Source organism: Littorina saxatilis, linkage group LG5, assembly GCF_037325665.1.
Source record: "Littorina saxatilis isolate snail1 linkage group LG5, US_GU_Lsax_2.0, whole genome shotgun sequence".
In the NCBI taxonomy this organism is placed as follows: Eukaryota; Metazoa; Mollusca; class Gastropoda; order Littorinimorpha; family Littorinidae; genus Littorina; species Littorina saxatilis.
This window is the reverse complement of record NC_090249.1, coordinates 25,684,655-25,702,989: the sequence shown is the minus strand read 5'-3', so window position 1 is coordinate 25,702,989 and position 18,335 is coordinate 25,684,655. Positions and strand designations below refer to the sequence as shown.

The 18,335-nt window shown below is 42.2% G+C and overlaps 2 protein-coding genes and 1 long non-coding RNA gene across 3 annotated transcripts in view; 1 reads left to right on the top strand and 2 right to left on the bottom strand.

The window, feature by feature from the left end:
- LOC138966684 (peptidyl-prolyl cis-trans isomerase FKBP1B-like) overlaps positions 1-4,245 on the bottom strand; it is a 17,501-nt gene extending 13,256 nt beyond the window's left edge. Inside the window, exons 1-3 of the mRNA XM_070338989.1 lie at positions 4,110-4,245; positions 423-470; positions 15-27 (exon numbers count right to left, since the gene is read on the bottom strand). Coding sequence (XP_070195090.1) covers positions 15-27; positions 423-470; positions 4,110-4,146 — 98 coding nt within the window. The 5' untranslated portion in view covers positions 4,147-4,245. The remainder of the gene's footprint in view (positions 1-14; positions 28-422; positions 471-4,109) is intronic.
- Positions 4,246-4,299: 54 nt separating this feature from the next.
- LOC138966680 (mediator of DNA damage checkpoint protein 1-like) overlaps positions 4,300-18,335 on the top strand; it is a 37,975-nt gene continuing 23,939 nt past the window's right edge. The window contains exons 1-10 of the mRNA XM_070338982.1: positions 4,300-4,432; positions 4,664-4,835; positions 5,326-5,389; positions 8,075-8,127; positions 10,090-10,182; positions 10,530-10,622; positions 11,171-11,344; positions 17,430-17,475; positions 17,804-17,887; positions 18,219-18,317. Coding sequence (XP_070195083.1) covers positions 4,740-4,835; positions 5,326-5,389; positions 8,075-8,127; positions 10,090-10,182; positions 10,530-10,622; positions 11,171-11,344; positions 17,430-17,475; positions 17,804-17,887; positions 18,219-18,317 — 802 coding nt within the window. The 5' untranslated portion in view covers positions 4,300-4,432; positions 4,664-4,739. The remainder of the gene's footprint in view (positions 4,433-4,663; positions 4,836-5,325; positions 5,390-8,074; positions 8,128-10,089; positions 10,183-10,529; positions 10,623-11,170; positions 11,345-17,429; positions 17,476-17,803; positions 17,888-18,218; positions 18,318-18,335) is intronic.
- On the bottom strand, positions 6,713-8,012 carry LOC138965855 (uncharacterized). Its single transcript, XR_011455540.1, has 2 exons — positions 7,566-8,012; positions 6,713-6,818 (listed from the first exon to the last, which is right to left on the bottom strand). It is a non-coding gene; the product is annotated as an uncharacterized lncRNA (long non-coding RNA).

Below are 18,335 nucleotides of genomic sequence, written 5' to 3'. Positions count from 1 at the left end.
ACACATATCCTGAACTTGCTATTGTACCTGCCAAGCAACAACAAAATTCCCAGTCACACTAAAACATACTTACACTCGTTAACATATATATCTGCAGAGTGGGTGAATAACCTTCTGAATCATACAAAGTAACAATGAGCCTATCCAGTCAACACGTACAATATAATTAAGGGTCAAGCTCTCGGTATACACTTTACATGAGCATACCAATTACCATGCATCTCATACTTTATACTTTATTTTGAAAATTGAATGGCAAGAGGGTACACTAATTAAATCGAAAACAGTTGCATCATATGAGTAAAAGGTAACATATGGAGCCTTCCGATATAATAAATGCCATATCAAGTTTACCCCCCACAGCAACTTGGATTAACTTCTAGCAATATATGTCTTTTCCGAAGTGCAAAAAAGCATCTTACCTGTATAATGCACTACAACCATCTGTCCTTTCTTGGGGAACGTGTTGCCTGCAGAAATAAGTCAAACAGAGAATACATAATAACATTTACAAACGTGGATAATGCTTTCAATGCTTACAAGTCACAATATAATACATTACCAACTAACATTACCCGCTATTACGAGTTAGTCGTTTGACAGAGTTTTCTTGCACACGAGACTGTAGATGTCTCACGACGGCGTAGCCGAAGTGAGACAGCAGCAGTCGAGTGTGCAAGAAAACTCTCTGTCACACGACTAACTCGTAATGGCGATTATGTCTCACAGCATAGGCATAGAAAGACAGAAATGAGTTTTTGGGGATGAAATAACAGGCACAAAACAAGACTGAAAAACACAATTGCCCTTTTACACATACCCTACACACGCATGCGCGCAGAAGATAGATTCAATGCGTTTCGTGTCTTTTCTGGTTGAATGCATTCAACAAAGTATCAACCAACGTTTCTGAATCTTTCAATGAAAAAAGATAAACTTATTTTGAACCAAACAGCACATACCAACGAAAGCTAAACACACAAACACACACGCGCACTAACACAGATTGAATGCAAAGCGCGAACGAACACGGAGGATTTTTGTAGGTCAGGTCGCGGGAAAGTCCACCCGAAATGTTCCACAGGGGAACTGGTTGTGTTTGTATTGTTTATTTTCTCACAGTGATGTTGATGGGTTTTACAGTGCCGTTTTGAAAGAATATTTTCCGAATTTGGGGCACACTTTTGACTTTTGACTCGTTTATCTCGTCGAAGTAACATTCGAGTGTTTCTAAATCAAAACCTTCCAACACCGCTGGTGCAGATTAGACCTGCCTGACTGTCTGCGTGCGTGTCAGAGCTGAAGACGAAGCCTCAATCGCCAAAGCGTCACCTATCTGTAGATCCTGAGCATCGGACGAAGTACACAGATAAAACGTGGTTGACTGACCAAGGCTGTTGGCACACTATTCAGAATGCACAACAAAATGTAACAACACTTTGATACCCATTTTTCTACGTTTGTGATCACTTGAAATGAATACTGAAAACATAAGTGTTTAAGGTAGTGACTGAATGTATGTGAAGTTAACATTTTTCAGAAATAAATGCATAAGGCCAAAAAAAAAATAGGTGTGGTTACGGTAACATAGCCAAAAAATATAGGGTAGGAAGGTAGGCAATCACTTTTTTTTTTTTTTACTTTTTTTTCTAATGTGTACAAATTAAACCTACTTCACAGGGAAATAAGTGTGCGACTCGGGCGCTTTCGCTTTCATTGCGTTTTCTGCACTCGTTTTCTTGTGTTTTTTTAATTTTTTTGACAAATGTAATAAAAAGTTATAGGGTCGGCCACTAAAAATAGGGTAGGTCGGGTTACCGTAACCACACCTATTTTTTTTTTAGGCCGAATCAAAATAATTGATTTCGGCATCAAAGCGTGTAACATACAATCTTGCACACGTTTGCTTTAGTAGTGGCAAAGAAGGAATGCGTGTGACATACCATTATATTTAATGTATATAAACCTATTTCTTGTAACGATAAACTAGAAGAATGCGACTCTACAAGGTCTAACTGATTATATTAACCCTGCTGTACATGTACTCTTATTTGGAAAATAAATGTACTACCAGGCTAGTCTGTATTAGTGTATATTATGCCAGTATGAAGGTTGAGCCACTTTGTAAATAATTATTATCTGAACAATTTGATCATTCTGCTCTAATTCACGACAACATCACAATGAGCTCCTGATTAATTGCTCTGGAGTTTAATCTTAGATCTTGCTGTTGACCAGGTTGTGGCTAGCCGATATCTCTAGAAACTTCTTAGTTGTTGCTGCGATCTTGACATGATCTCCCAAGTTAACACTAGAGTTTCTGCAATGTTACTGCGACTTCCAATCATGGTTATAATATATATCTATATATATATATATACTAGATGATTACCCGCTTCGCCGGGAAGAAGTAGAGCCGAATACCAGGCTGTGCCTGGGACCCGGCTTTGCCGGCGCACGAAGGAAAGGAGATAAACGCGCAAAACACTGGAGACCTTCTAAAAATAGTAACGTGCAGTGACCTTCTAAAAAATAGTAACGTAGTAACGGGAACATGGATTGACGCCACACGGAGGAAGGGAGATAATCGCGGCTGAAAACACTGGAGAAGATAAGGAAGAGTTACTGGTAGTGGATCCCGACAACAACAAAAAAACAAAAACAAAATCGGTTCAGCGCGCATAGCGCTGCGCGCTGAGAGCACGTGTTGAAATATCTCATCGATGAGGTTGTGTCCGGGGTGTAGCTGAATACGGTGTCCAAATTTCAAAAAGATCCACCGAGAACTTTGGCCGTGCATCGCGAACAGACAGACAGACAGACACTAGTCGTATATATATATAGATATACGACTTGTGTCTGTGTGTCTGTTAGCGATGCGCGGCCAAGGTTCTCGATGGATCTGTTTCAAATTTGGTGGGCATATTCAGGTACACCCGGGACAGGACACAACCTGGTCGATGAGATATTTCAACACGTGCTCTCAGCGCGCAGCGCTGAACCAATTTTGTTTTTTTTGTCTGGATCCACTACCATTAACTCTTCCTTATCTTCTCCAGTGTTTTCAGCGTTTACCTCCCTTCCTTCGTGTGGCGTCAATCCATATTCCCGTTTCTATTTTTAGAAGGTCACTGTCGACAACGCTCAATCCATATTCCCGTTATACTATTTTTAGAAGGTCACTGTCCCGGCGAAGCCGGGTATTACTCTTCTCCAGTGTTTTGCGCGTTTATCTCCCTTCCTTCGTGCGGTGCAGCCGGATATTCGGCTCGACTTCTTCCCGGCGAAGCCGTACCCGGCGAAGCGGGTATTCATCTAGTATATATATAGCTAGGATGTCCATCTCCTACACAGCTGTTTGCTGAGATCTTGTCGTGAACTAGTCGCGGCAACCTGAAATGCTCGCAACAACACCGTAAGAAGCCGTGTCCACTAACGACTTGCTGTCGTGATCTGCATGTTTAGATCACAGCGAGGTCGCTGCGAATGTTCTTTTCTGTTACAGGTGGAATTGGCAGAGAGTTTAAATATTAAAAGGTGGCTTTTGGGGTTCAGGGAGTTAGAGGTATTCTAGTAAACAGACGGCACAGGTGCGCATCCATGCAGTACCTAATTCTACGTCAAGTTTATATATATATATGCACCATGGACTGGAGTGCCCGCTAGCTTTGGCGGCAGACGACAGGGCGATGTCATATGGTTTTATCTCCCATTGGTTTTGTTACTGGCTGACCTAGGTCTCGGTACATTTCAGTAACCCTTATAAATATATCAGGTTGCATTAGCTTAGACAATAAACCTTTTTATTTTGATTTGATTTTTTTCTTGAAATGTACATGTTATATGTAGGTGCACTTATTCAGACAACAGGTGTTTGTAAATATATGTCACTTTTTGCAGTTCTTGTGAACTGCAACTGCTCTGCCTGATGGTGCTTGGGCTGCAATCATTGCATGCAAACCGGCTGCACATAATGAACATCAAAAGGTAACGCAGGTGTTATCCCAGATAAAAAAAAATGCAGTCTGACCCAAAGAGTGTCCTGACAAGAGCGATCTGGGCTAAGAGCAGATAGATGCGATGTTTGAATGCATTCAAAATTGACATACCATCACCAGGTCTGATGGTTTCTTTCTTCACCCCCATTTCATCCAGCACAAGGGGCTGAGACACACCCGAGACACCCCGAAATCTCCTCGTTCCTCACTTCTGTCTGTCCCCCTCGTCTCCGGATGATCTCGGGAATTCTCGGCATCGATACTGCGCATAGAGTGATCTCCCTTGGCAAGATGTGTTTCCTTTGGTCTGCTAGAAACGGCTTTTGAAAGGTGCACACTGTTGTTTTTGTTCCTGCTACGTTTACCACAGAAGTCTGTGTCTTATTCAGCATCCCCGATCGTGAGAAATAAGATCATTCTACCAGCGAGTGGAGGTACATTGGGGTGTTGGTCTGATGTTCCGTCTTGGTTGGATCGTTATTTGCATGTTTGGCGGGAGTTGCTCTGTACGATTGGGGCTCCACTCATTCAGTCTCGGTCTGTCACTCTCTGTCACTCTCCATCCCCATCCCCATCCCCATCCCTCAAGATCTTTATATCTGTGGCAAAACTGACTTATTCCCCAAACGTATTCCAGAATCTAAAAAGCAGTCTTTTGTTTGCAGTGTTCGTCCTTTTTCAGTGGTCCCAAGGAAGTGGAGTGGAGAAGTTTGGGGTTGCACCGCTCCAGCACAATCAATCATGGACATTGACACGCTGGATGCTACACAGGCCATTTATCATGACGAATTTGACGATGAAACTGATGAGGACCTCACAGGCTCACAGAAAAAGCCGGTAAGTAAACCTGGAGGGAGTCTGCACTACTCTGGGAATAATCCAGGTGGACTATAGCTGCCCTGATGGGGGGGGGGGGGGGGGGGGGTGGAGGAGGTTAAGATAATGCAATCTTGTTGCAATTGTTTTGTAATGGACCCCATTTCTCAGCGGTGAGTAATATGGTGAGTGAAGTTAGGAACTAGCTTTTCTTGGGGACCGTGGAAGGCTATGCTTCGGCAACAATTAATAGGCGAGTATCCCTGTGAAGGTGCTTGCCATGCAAGAACATGCTCATTGTGGCTAAACAGCTGCCACTGCCAGTCCCATTGGCTGTTCATAGCTGTTCACCAGCGAGTGCAGAGGTCTCTTTCAATCGGTACTAAACGGGTGGGGGGAGGGGGTAAAGGTATGTAAATTGACCTCATGAGTGAAACTTTAGAGGATACTCAACTGCTGACCGTGACACTGACACTAACAAAAAATTTATTGGATGACTGTATTTGTGCAGGTTGCCTACCTGAAAGTGCAAGAGCAGAAAGGCCTGGAAAACAAAGATTATCCAGTGTTTGAAGGTAGATATATATATGCATGTGTGCTCATTTGGATTAAAAAAACCCTCGCAGTTTAATGATAAGAGCCATTTGAAAGTTGAAATGAACAGATATATTGGTTAAACTTAAGGGATATCAGGGATGTCGGTAGGCATCGGACATAAACCGATTAAAAGGCTCAAATGTCCAATTCACATAGCCGCGGTCATTGTCCGATAAGAACTCCATTCCTTCGGACAGCTTGTTAATTGATAATTTTCCTTTCATGATAGAAATCTTCAAAAAGCGACCGAGCGCTCTCACGTACAGGTGCACTGAAATTGTACAGTGCAGATCTTTCGTTTTCCTAACCGTTTGCGGTATGAGCCGTTTGGGTACACCCGTCTAAAGCACACTAAAGATAGGAGTACGGGAGACAACTCCAACTGAACAAGGCTCTCGTCTGCTTTTATTTGCTTTCGGTTGGAGATGAAGCGCACAGCACTGAATTATGCCACCAAAAAAAACTAAAGCCTGCCAAAGAACAACAAAAAAGGAACACGTTTGGCGTTTCAACGGCATCGTGTACTACATTAGGGCCAAGAACATGGGGAAAACACGGCTAGCAATAGCATCATTCTGGAAACTTCCACAATCACGGAAAGTAAATTTTCGAGACTTGACAGTCTTTTAATAAGATTAACTATTCATGGCTGACCCTGTTTAGTACTAGTTTTGTTAGAATTTGACAGCAAAGAGACCATCTTTATAGGCAAACTGTCAAGTGCAAAGGTCGAATCTATTTATCAAAAAATCCACTGTCATCTATCTCTATATATTTATATACTAGAGGAATACCCGGCTTCGCCGGGTGAATCGCGAGACAGAGACAGACAGCGTGGCGGTTCGCCGTCTTAGAGCACGTGTGAACATTTTCATCCACCAGTTTGAGCCCACTCAAAGGAAGGCAAGAACATATAGACAGACAAAAGCCGCCAGACCCCATCACAAACAGAACTCTACAATCCACAGGTGTTGCCTCCACACACACACACACACACACACAGACAGACACACACACAGACACACACACAGACAGACAGACACAAGTCGTATATAGATATAGATAGATATATACGGCTTGTGTGTGTGTGTGTGGAGCAACAAGTGTGCTCCCTGCTTTCAAAATTCCTTGTTGGAATGTAGGCGGTGGAGACACACACAGAGTAAAGGATGATCTCCCTTGCTCATGTATAATTTCTATGCATTCTCGCTCTTGACGTCATTCTATATATGTATATATATGTAGAAGGGTGGAAGGAGGAGGAGGAAGATAGCGATGACAAAGAAGTCTCAAAGACATGGTTGACATTTCTCTTCTTTATTCCATATTTAACTTGTCAGAAACTCGGGTGATCTTGGAAACACACAAGTTAGAAGCTAGAAGCTAGAAGCTAGAAGTTTGAAGGGCCTGAAAACATACAAGAAACACTAGTAAGTATTCGTTCTAATAAAATTATACAAGAATCAAGTTCAAATAAAATTATAAAACAACCTTGAGTTGGAGTGCCTGTGTTTTACAATTGCTTGAATGTGATCTGTATAAGTGCAAATGTTCAATGGAAATATTTCATAATGTTCCAAAAACGATTTTACAATTTGATTAACAATGTTATAAAGTCTCATGAAAAGAATCTAAACTTTGATTGCTGACATTCAGAAATCAAACAGAACTGTTTACATTTTGAAAAAGGGGTTTCCCCAACTACACACATTCCTACGACATCACTGCTCTGAGTAAACTAATACACAACTTCCGGTGACGTCATGGGTCTGTGCGTGGAAATCCTTTTTATGACATCACAGACTACACGATCTATTGACGTCACAACCTAAAAATAGCTAAGGTGGGGAAGAAAAAGGGAAAGAGGGGTTGTACTTGATCACTATGCCTAGCTTGGGGAAAGTCTCAAAAATCATCTAAAACTTATTTCCCGCTGATTTATGCACTTATCTCATATCAGAATAACCTAAGCATCAAAAGATCAATGTTAATTGCTGATTCCATTTACGGTATACATTTTCATAGACCGGTCGAAAAAGCGCATGTTCACTGACTGACTTCACTTCAAATTGCTCTAACAGACAAACCATGAAGAAAACCCTCAAATGAATATACATCGTCAATAATGAAATAACAATGCATCATATTACATACCTTGGGACAAAGATCATGTTGCACACCTACGAAGCCATAATACACAACAAGAATCCAAACGAAAGGGAATGATGTGGACTCGACTCTTGCTTTGCTCTGCCTCCCGGCGCGAACGCCGCTCGGAAGGTGCAAGGATAAATTGTACGAATACTAAACATGAGGAGAAAGTAGGTGACAAGAAACTAGACCGGAGAAGAAAGTTATATTTATTTAGATTTCTGACTGAAACTATTGAGCTGTCGGAATAAAGGGACAAAAATATAGTTTTAGAGCAACACTTGATTTACTAATTTCAGGAAAAAGATCGAACTAAGAAAACAAAAAGGACGCTAACTAAAATACTACGCAATGAAAACTGGATCCCCATGAGCTCAAAGGTAGAAATTTGATTCCGGATCTTCGGCAGCTCATAGGTACCAGTAGATAGATTTTTGTCTGGTCACATATATATACATCTTTCTGTGACACAGTGTGAATGTATAATAAATCATGCTCATGTGTGTGTCCAGGTGATAACATCATTGGAAGAGGTGAATCATGCCAAGTCTATATTCCATCCAAGGTAAGAAACAGAGATCTTATTCTTATCATTGTGACTTGATGAAGTTAGATTCATACATGTGTCTTTTTTTCATTATTGTAAGTAAATGACGCACCACTGTGCATCTTTGGGAAATAGAGAAGGCCATACTGGGCTTGGCGGTAGTGTCTATGGGTCTTTGTTAATTTCTTAAAGTTTTAGGGAGGAACTTTCATCAAGAAAATAATAAGGGTAATTTGTTGACACTCTGAGTTTTTTTAATTTTTTTAATTTTTTGTTTATTTTTATTTTGTATCTTTTATTATTTAAGGAGATCAGACTTCTTTTCCAAAAGTCGATTGCATGAGACTTTTCAATGCTATAATTCCTTTTTTTCTTTAAATATAACTTAATTAACTTAGGTTTGCTTTTAAACACATTCAATTCATCATCAATCATATCTACATTAACTATATGTGCTGGGTTGTCTACAATCCAATCTTTCCATTGTTTTGGAATTGCATTCATCACAGCGTTGTATTCAAAAAAGGTTATAGCAGGGTTTTGCTGCACAGTGACCTGTACATCTTCACAAAACAGAAACTGATTTCTTTCAACATTCAACAAATCATTAATAACATTTAACCCTTTCTGGCGCCATTTTACAAAATCCAACACTCTACCTTTAAACTGAATCAGTCTATTATTAAATAACAGTTGATTACCAACATTATTTCTGTCAACTTCCTCTAAACCTACTTTATTCTTATTATCAAGATATGTCAAAAATACCTCTTTCCAAAAATCATTTTGAATTTTTTCAATTCCTTGTAATTCCCTTTGTGTGCAATTAATTTTTGTCAAATGATTAAAATCTGTGGTTGAATGTGCCATTTTGGGATTGCACTCCAATTTCTCGACCCGCTTCATGCAACCGTCCAATCCAATTTAAATAAAACACTTTCTATATATCAAACATATTGATCATTTTCAATCCACCATGCTCATATTCAGACTCCATAATTTTCCTTTTTATCTTTTCAAAAGCTTTTTTATTACTATATTTTTTTTGCCATAAAAATTTATATAGTTTTGTGTTTAGCTGTGTGAGAACTTGCTTTGGAAGACCAACAGACTGCATAATATACACGAATGGGGAAGTCATAAACGTTTTAATAACTGTTATTTTTCCCTGTATACTGAGATCTCTTTTACTCCACTGTTTAATCATGGCATCAAGACTCTCCATTTTGAATTTCCAGTTTTCCTCAATGTCTTTTGCCATTTTACAACTTCTAAATTTAATCCCTAAAATTTTAATCTCCTTAACAACGTGGAAAGGCAGATTAGGTTCCGTTGGTTCTCTCCCCATTCTCAAAGCTTTCGTTTAATCAAAGTTTAATTGTAGCCCTGAGACTTTGCTAAATTGGTTCAAATTGGTTCAATATGTTTTTTGCCATGTTAACATCATCTCGGTTTTTTAAAAACAGTGTTGTATCATCTGCCATTTGTTTTATTTTTATTATCGTACCATCCTGATTAATCATGTTCGGTGTAATTATCCCAACTATAGGGCTGTTTCTTATTTTAATTGCCAACCATTCTACCGCCAAGACGAAAGCCAACGGCGAAAACGGGCAAGCTTGTCGAATTCCACTAAATACGTTAAAACTCTCCGATAACCAACCTCCATGAATTATACAGCTTGTAGTACCTTTTATCAAAATCTCTACCCACTTTTTAAAGCTAGATCCAAATCCAAATCTGTCAAAAGCATTAAGAAGTAGCGACTTTGATATGCTGTCGAAAGCTCATTGAGTTACTGGTTTGTGTCAATCTATTTTAGTTAGAAATCTTTTCATCTTTTACGATTCCACACGAAGACAATTACACAGCTTTTGAACTGAACTGAAGTCTCGGTCAGAAACATAAAAGAGATTTTGATGTCGTATGCCCCAAAGAAGGGGAATTCATCGATACATAAGGATTTGTTTGTGTTTGCAGTCCTTGTCAAAAGAGCATGCCTGCATCACAGTGAAGAGTGGCAGTCACCTCATTTATGACAAAGGCAGTCGCAACAAGACCAGACGAGGAAAGGTTTGTACAAATGTATTTATGTAGTTAGCAATGGAATATGATATTTGATGAAGGAATAAGGATACCTACATGTAAACAACCTCAAAGGAAAGTAAGTAACAAGAAAACAACTCTGAGGTACAAAAGAAATATTTCTTGTGTTTCTGTTGGCTTTTCCTTGACCTTTATCATATCATAATCATATTTTGTAAGGATTTCATTATTATAAGTTTTCTTTGGAAAATGTCACTGTGTAATCATTAGTTCTGATGACAGTTTTTGTTTGTTTTGTGACCACATTTATAAGATATGTTTTTGAACAATGTGTCATTTAACTGTTTTGTGGTGGATTTTTGTTCTTCTTTTAGCTGTTCCTGTCGCCAGATGTCCGCTATGAACTCAAGCACCAGAATGAACTTACCTTTGCTGATATTAAGTGTGCTTACTCCATTGCTGCTGAGGTAAATTGAAAAATCGATTGAGAGAATTTTTTTCCCTGAGGTAACTTCCAAACCAGGTTGATTGAGAATAGGTTAGTGGGCCCACTACTCGTTTAGAAAGAGGAGACTGCTCATTCAAAGTAAATTTTCTTTATGATGCCGTTTGCCTTTTGGTGCAAGAGAGATACCCCAACCTTTTCCAGTAGCTTTTTACCTTTGTGTCATTTGTATAGTCTCTCTCTCTCTCTCTCTCTCTCACTCTCTGTCTCTCTCTCTCTCTCTCTCTCTCTCTCTCTCTCTCTCTCTCTCTCTCTCTCTCTCTCTCTTTTGTGTGTGTGTGTGTGTGTGTATGTTGTTCTTGTTGAAAACATGTTCTACTCTAATCTTGTCTTTTCTATGTGGGAGATATTTAGTATTAAATATATTGTAGGTTGAGGCTTGTTTCTGTGTTTTTTTAAAACATTTTTTTACTGGATGTGATAACTTTAGGGTCTTTTGAGATGTTATGCTGCAAGTGGATCTGTCATGCACAACTTTCATAAAGCGTTACACCAGATTTCTTTTCACAGACAAAGGCAGGGGATGACACAGGTTCAGAGACTGTGGAAGAAGCTATGGACGTGCCAGGGGAAGCACCACAAAACAACAATGTGCCGAAAAAGTCTGAGGGTATGCTTGCTGCTAACAGCGATGAAGAAGACTACGCCAGCGATGCCAGCAGTGATATTCTGCAACCCACACAGGTTAGAAACACGAAGTAATTAGGTGGGCATGAGTGGATTTGACTCTGCCCGAAACTTGAATTCTGGCAGTTTGATTAGTGCTTATGAAGGCAGGGTAGACGAGCGTTACGACGTCGGCGTTATGTGGAAAAGGTTCTGGGTTTAGATCCCAGCTGCACCTCAAGGGTGAAGGGAGGAGATTCTTTTTATCTCCCAGGTCAACTTATATGCAGACCTACTTGTGCGCTAACAAAACACACTCTTGCAAAAACGAGGGTACATGGGTGTTGCAGCCCCTGAACGCAAAAGAAGAAGGCAGCTTGTCAGAAGAAGTAAGGGCCAAAATCAAGCAGCAATCCTTTGACGGCTTACTAGTGCCAAAACCTGGGGTTACCCATTATCACGTGATAATTACTAATTAACGTTGTCAGTTACTGTTTTTACTCGTTAGTTACTCATTTTCACGGGATAATTAGTAATTTTCACGGGAAAATGAATAATTGGCTCACGTAAGTGTAGCCTATGCGATCGTAACTTTGTCTGTCTGTGCATGTGTGCGTGCGTGCGTGTGTATGTCTGTGGTAGAAACTCTAACATTTGAAGACGTCACATTACATTGACGTCACATTATGACGTAAGAGGGTTAGACGTCACGCGAAGGAAGTACTGAAAGTCTCGGTCATTATTATTTTGAGCGGGCCGAGACTAGTTGGCAGTCATGTCCCTGTAAGTAGGCTACATGCAGACAGACAGATCTAGATCTAGTGTCTCGCTTTCTTGCACAGTTTCACCTATGCTCTTTCTGTGTGTGTGTGTGTGTGTGTGTGTGTGTGTGTGTGTGACGGAGTGATTGAGTTTGTGTTACTGTTTGTCGATTTCTTACGTGAGCCTTGATGGCTTCGCCTCTTGTTTTTAGTTTTGGCACTGCAATCCGTCAGGAAGTGAGCCAAAACTAAAAATTAGTAATTAACAGGTGAAAGTTAGTAATTTTCCCGGGAAAATTAGTAATTAACACGTGAAAATGGTAATCATCAAGGGAAAATTACTAATTTTCCCTTGATAATTACAATTATGAGGTTTTGGCACTAGTAAGCCCTATGACGGCTTACTAGTGACAAAACCTGGGGTTACCCATTATCACGTGATAATTACTAATTAACGCTGTCAGTTACTGTTTTCACCTGTTAGTTACTCATTTTCACAGGAAAATGACTAATTTTTAGTTAAATTTTCCCGGGAAAATTAGTAATAAACACGTGAAAATGGTAATTATCAAGGGAAAATTTTCCCTTGATAATTACAATTATGAGGTTTTGGCACTAGTAAGCCGTCATACAATCATCCTAAAGTGTTTGTTATTAAAAAAATAGAATAAAAACAGAATTTTCATACTTCACATTCACCCATTGATTAAAGTTTAGGGTTCTGTTGTTAACACAGGGAAATTTCACTATATCCCCCCCAAAAATGGCATCAACCTTTTTTAGATGCCAGCAAAAAAACAAAAACGTTCAAAGTACAGTACTTTGCTCAGCGCATTAGTTGGTCTGACAATGTGATAGGATCAAGGAATAATCTTCCTTCTCTAAATGATGTGTATCTGCTTTAGGGATGGACTGTGTACATGTATCTGCTTTTCATGGCATTTGATTAAATTACATATTCTTACTCCGAATCACATAAAGCATTGACGCAGTCTGAGATGCTAAGGTCTGAAAAGGCTACCCGTCTTAAACAATTTTAAAGGGAAGCAACCCCACCACAAAAAGTGTAAAGGGAGCCTTGGTAATGACCACAGACCACTTCTGTTCTGACCTCACCTTTGCCTCGTCGCGGGCATTGGCGTTTTCAGAGCAAGCGCGGTAGCCGTTTCCGGCGCTGCGCTTCCGGTTTACCGGAAGCATATGTCCTCCATTGCAAGTACACGTTGCGGTCTTGACTGGAGTTGACCGTGGACTGGCCTACGGGCGTTCGGGCTTCCGGCCCCAGTCCACGCAACCTTCGCTTCCGCATTGTGCGGCTTCGTCTGTTGCGTTTCCGGCTCTGTCCGGATACACTGTTCCTCTTCCTGACGCTTCCTTTTGGATGTCAGTGAGTGAGGAACAGCGGCTGGCCTACGGGCATTCAGGCTTTCAGCCTCGGCCGGGACAGTCGTCACTTCACCTGTTGGGTGTTGCGGCTACTGCCTATTCAGTTCTGGTGGCTTCGGATGTTACCTCCTCTTACTCTTACCCTCTTACAGTAGGGGTTGAGTCCGGACGGTTTCCGGGTGGACGGGTTTCCGGTCATCCCGTTCATTAGTCTTCCACTGGCAACTGTGACTTAGGTCCGTGTCCGTTCGCTTGGCTATTCTGATGTACAGTCTTTAGCCAGCGATCAGACATGTTTTGGATTTCCGTTGAAGCTCTTGGCTGCTCTCGAAGCTGCGGCGGAGGTTACTTCCAGATACTTTGCGGAGGGTACATCGGCTTCGTCGGCTTCCGCTTCAGTTGCTCAGTCGGCGATGTCGGACTTCCGTTCCGCGAAGGAGGAGGATTCCTACTTCCGGTTCAAGAGTCACCTTCGGTGTGTACCACCTTTCGCAGGTTTTGGCTAGACCATCTCCTCCCGGAAGTGGTATCCCCAGTGTTCCGGTTCTACTGCTCGTTCCTCACTGTTCAGTTCCGGAACACGCTCAGCCTTGGCTGGCTTCGGCTACACAGGCTTCGACTTTTGTTCCTTCTTGTCATAAGAAGTTCACTTTGCCGAAGCCTGGTCGGAACTTGTTGTCGTCCTTTGCTCTTCCGCGTACACCTTTACTGGTAACGCAGGAACTTCTTCCTCTGCTGGTGAAGCAGGTTTTAGAGGGACTTGGGTGTTGTGTTCCCAGACCACACCCTTGTTGCTTCGGAGGAATTTGGACGTCAGCTTTTGGTCCTCCCTTCACTACGCTCTTACAGTCTTGTGTCGGAGGGACGTGTTTCTCTCGCATTTTCAGTTTACTGAGCAGACTAAGAGAGACACCTTGAGAGCTTTTGCCCGTGGTAGAGGGATCTCTTTTGAACATCTGGTGTTTGATACCAGAAGAAAAGAGATCCAGTTGAACAGAGATCAGCAGTTCTCTGACTTCTCTCTGCAAGGGTTGAAGCAGAGCTAGCCTCCTCAGAAGAAGCAGGCTCAGGCCTCTGGCCAAGCTAAACCGGCAGCCAATAGGCTGTCTCTGACTGATTCTCGAGTTTCGAGGAAAAGATCAGTGTCGGGCAGGGGGAGGGGCAGCTCTAGCAGCAAGCCTCTCCCCCCAATGAAGTGCTCCCGATCTCACCACCCCCCCCCCCCCTCCGCCCTCCACTTTGGGGATGGCGGGGGTCCCCTCCCTGCACTTTCTCATTGGATGGTCTCTGTACACAGCCAATGGATGGTGGGAGTGGTGAGGTCAGGCGACTTCAATCGATCTGACGGATGCATATTTTCACATTCTTATGCATCAGTCCGATCTTAACACAGCGAACAAGGTCCATCAGCTCGAGCACCCGCCGAGGTCTCTTCTGGTTGGATCTAGGGCTGGCCTTCGGGCATTCTGGCTTCCGGCCTCAGTCAGTGTAACAGTCGTTTCAGCCACGGGCTGCTTCTTCTGTTGCACTTCCGGTTTTAACCGGAGAGGTTGTTCCTCTCACCGACGGTCAAGTAGGTACGTCAGGGTTTTTGGAACAACGGCTGACCTAAGGGCATCTAGGCTTTTAGCCTCAGCCTGTGCAACAGCCATTCCACCTGTCGGCGGTGGTGGTTGCTTTCTCTGTTCTTGTGGCTTCGGATTTCGACAATTCTTTCCTTATTTCTCTTCCTATGCAGGAGATGAGGCAGGACGATTTCCGTTTGGGTGGGGTTTCTGTCTTCACGTTACCCCGTTCACCCTTTTTACCACAAGCAACTGGACTATGGTCCTTGTTTGTCTTTCGCCGAGTCGGACTCTGTCTTTCTCTAGCGAGCGGACGCGTTCTGGTGTTTCGTCCAAACTTAAGGTGTGCTTGAGTTGGCCTCGGAGGTAACATACCGATTTTCCGGGGGGGGCATTGCCTTTGGCAATGTATGTTTGAGGAGTCATCCTTTGTGGCTTACCACCTCTCTCAGGTTTGGCTAGTCCTCTTCTTCGGGCAGAGGTTTAGCTAATGTTCCTGTTTCTTTGCTGTGGGCTCATAGCCCAGCATCTTATTTGGCAGCCGAAACTTTCGTTTCGTACGTTTACCTGCGTACTGTGGTACTTCGGAACAATGACTGTCCTACGGGCATCACGGCTCTCAACCTTGGCCTGTGCAATAGTCTCCTGCTTATCGTTGTTTGAATATGGCGTTTCCGGTTCCTGTGACTTCGGATTTCGACTCTTTCTATCTTCACCCTCATCCTAAGATGGGGTGAGTCAGGACGACTTCCGTTAGGTCGGGTTTCTTTTTACAGTCACCCTTCTACCACAGGCAACTATGACTACGGCGTTTGCCCGTTGATCTCCGCGTCTGGCCCTCAGTCTTTCAGAGGTAGACAGACACGTTTTGTTTTTTCGCCCAAACTCAGGAAGGCTCTTGATTTGGCCGCGAAGGTTAACTTCCAAGTTTTTTCCTGAGATCTCTTGTCTCGGGAGTCTTATGACTGGTTGGCTTCACGGTTTTCCGTGTATGCTTACCAGTCTTGTTTTCTGTTTTGGGGTTTTTGATTCACATTCAATTACCTACAAGCAGACTGAACTGCGGACACTATGGCTTTTAGCCATTTTGTTCATGGTCACCGGTCACACCAGGCTTCGACCACTGTGACTTCCGCACTTCCGGTTGCTTACGCACAATCGTAAGTCGCTGCTTCCTCGTACTATCTCTCTCTGCTTTTGCAGGGACTGGTAGAGGATAACTGGCGACCATCTCTTTTGAGGGCAGCTAGACTGCTGGTCACAGCACCCTTCTCAAGCACGCTTTATGGGTGACGATGTCAAAGATAGCAGCCAGTTTCTTTCTTTGGCATTTTTTTGTCACTACCCAGGAGTACTATGTTTCTTGTCTTGGTTAGACTTGGACTCTAACGCAGAGAAGCAGTACAGCGTGCATTGGAGGGTGAGCGTTTCTTCACGTTCTTGGGATTTTAGGAACGCTTTTGCTCTTTATTGAGCTTTTCCCATCGAGTTGGACTCTGGTATCTTGTACTCAGGTGTCTCTCTCTTTCTTTGTGTGGAGATCGGTCACTCATCTCTTGAGCTGACTTCTATCTCACAGGCCTTTTCGGTCTTCACTCCATCCCAAGGTTGGCATACTTTGGCATGATTGTCTTACGTCCTACTCAGCTCTGAGTGGACAACCTTATGCACGGATCGTTCCAGGGCATTGGCATATCCTTCCAATAGAAGGGGGGGGGGGGCAGCTTGTCTTTCCCCTCGACTCGGCTCAGGTTCATTAAATCCAGGGCTTGGGTCTCTTCCTGGGCCGTTTTACGGTCCGGGAGATTGGACGAAGTGCTGGGCACAGCTTACTGGCTCTCTGAAGTTGTCTTTAGCAAGTTTTTGTCTGAGAGACATCGCCCTGACTTGTTGGCAGCGGGCCAGTTCCTGGCAAGGGTTTTAGAGTGAGTTAGATTTTTCTTTCCCACCGGGCCCTTCCTGACTTGTTGGCAGCGGGCCAGTTTCTGGCAAGGATTTTTAGAGTGAGTTAGATTTTTCTTTCCCACCGCCTTGTTGATGCTATCTGCTTTATGTGATTCGGAGTAAGAATATGTAATTTAATCGAAAATGTTAAGAATAAATATTCATTTGATTAATATACTTACCCGAATCACATAGTTTATGCCCTCCCACCAACCCCGCTTATGGTTTTTTAGTTTCTTTAAAGCCGTATGATCTTGACCACGTGTTGAGGAGCGGTAGTGACGTAGTACACACCAATGGGAGGTAACTCTCCGGGTCTGTGGTCATTACCAAGGCTCCATTTACACTTTTTGTGGTGGGGTTGCTTCCCTTTAAAATTGTTTAAGACGAGTAGCCTTTTCAGACCTTAGCATCTCAGACTGCGTCAATGCTTTATGTGATTCGGGTAAGTATATTAATGAAATGAAAAGAAAATTTTCGATTTTCATTCTTGCTGTATGATTTCAGCCATGTGATGGCCAGTCAAGTAAAATATTTGGAGTCCAGAAACCAGGTACGTTGCACTTGACAAGTAGATATGCCTTTTTTTTTTTTTTCAGTTGAAACAATGTTTAGAATAGAAATGCATTTAAACAATGTTGTTTATACTACAGCCCACTTTCATTTGGCTCATACATGTATCTGGTTGCAATATTGTGTATGGAATTCAATATATAGAAACTTTTCATGACTTGTTTTTCATTACTTTTGATGATGTGTACATGGAATCTGTTGTTTTTTATGTACCCATTTTAAGTGTTGTTGCGATGTTTCAAATAATGAACACATTGTAAAGGGATCTGATTTGTGTGAATCTGTATGAAACTAAACACGTTTTGCAGACTTGAAAGGAGAAGCAAGCAAAGCAGAGAGCAACACATCATCAGTGATGGAAACTCCTGATTTCTTGAGAAAATCTTTTGATGGTATGGCTAATGATTCAACATTTACTTGTTTTAAAATAGTCAAGATCCTGTGTATTCTTCTTAAATCATACCCAAGGCACTTCCTATCAATGAGGCACAGGGGTCAAAGTTGAGTAAGAAAAAAAGGTTGCGCCTTATTGTTCCAAAAGTATGGTAAATGGGGATGTGCGGTTAAATTTTAACACCATTGGACACACTTCAAATTTCAAATTGTTACCTTGAGGCTTCTTCACGGGGGTTGGTGGCTCTGGATTACAAGACCATTTCACTTGAATGTATGAAGTATTTTGGGTGTATACTAATATTGACTGTGTAGTGTCTGCAATTTCAGTGACTGGAACCCTTGTGCTGCCTGAATCGGGGTCGGAGACAGATGATGAAGGCTCGTCCAACCTGCCTCCAGAAACTCTTGTCTTTGAGGATGATGATGGTAATGTAACCCAGACTG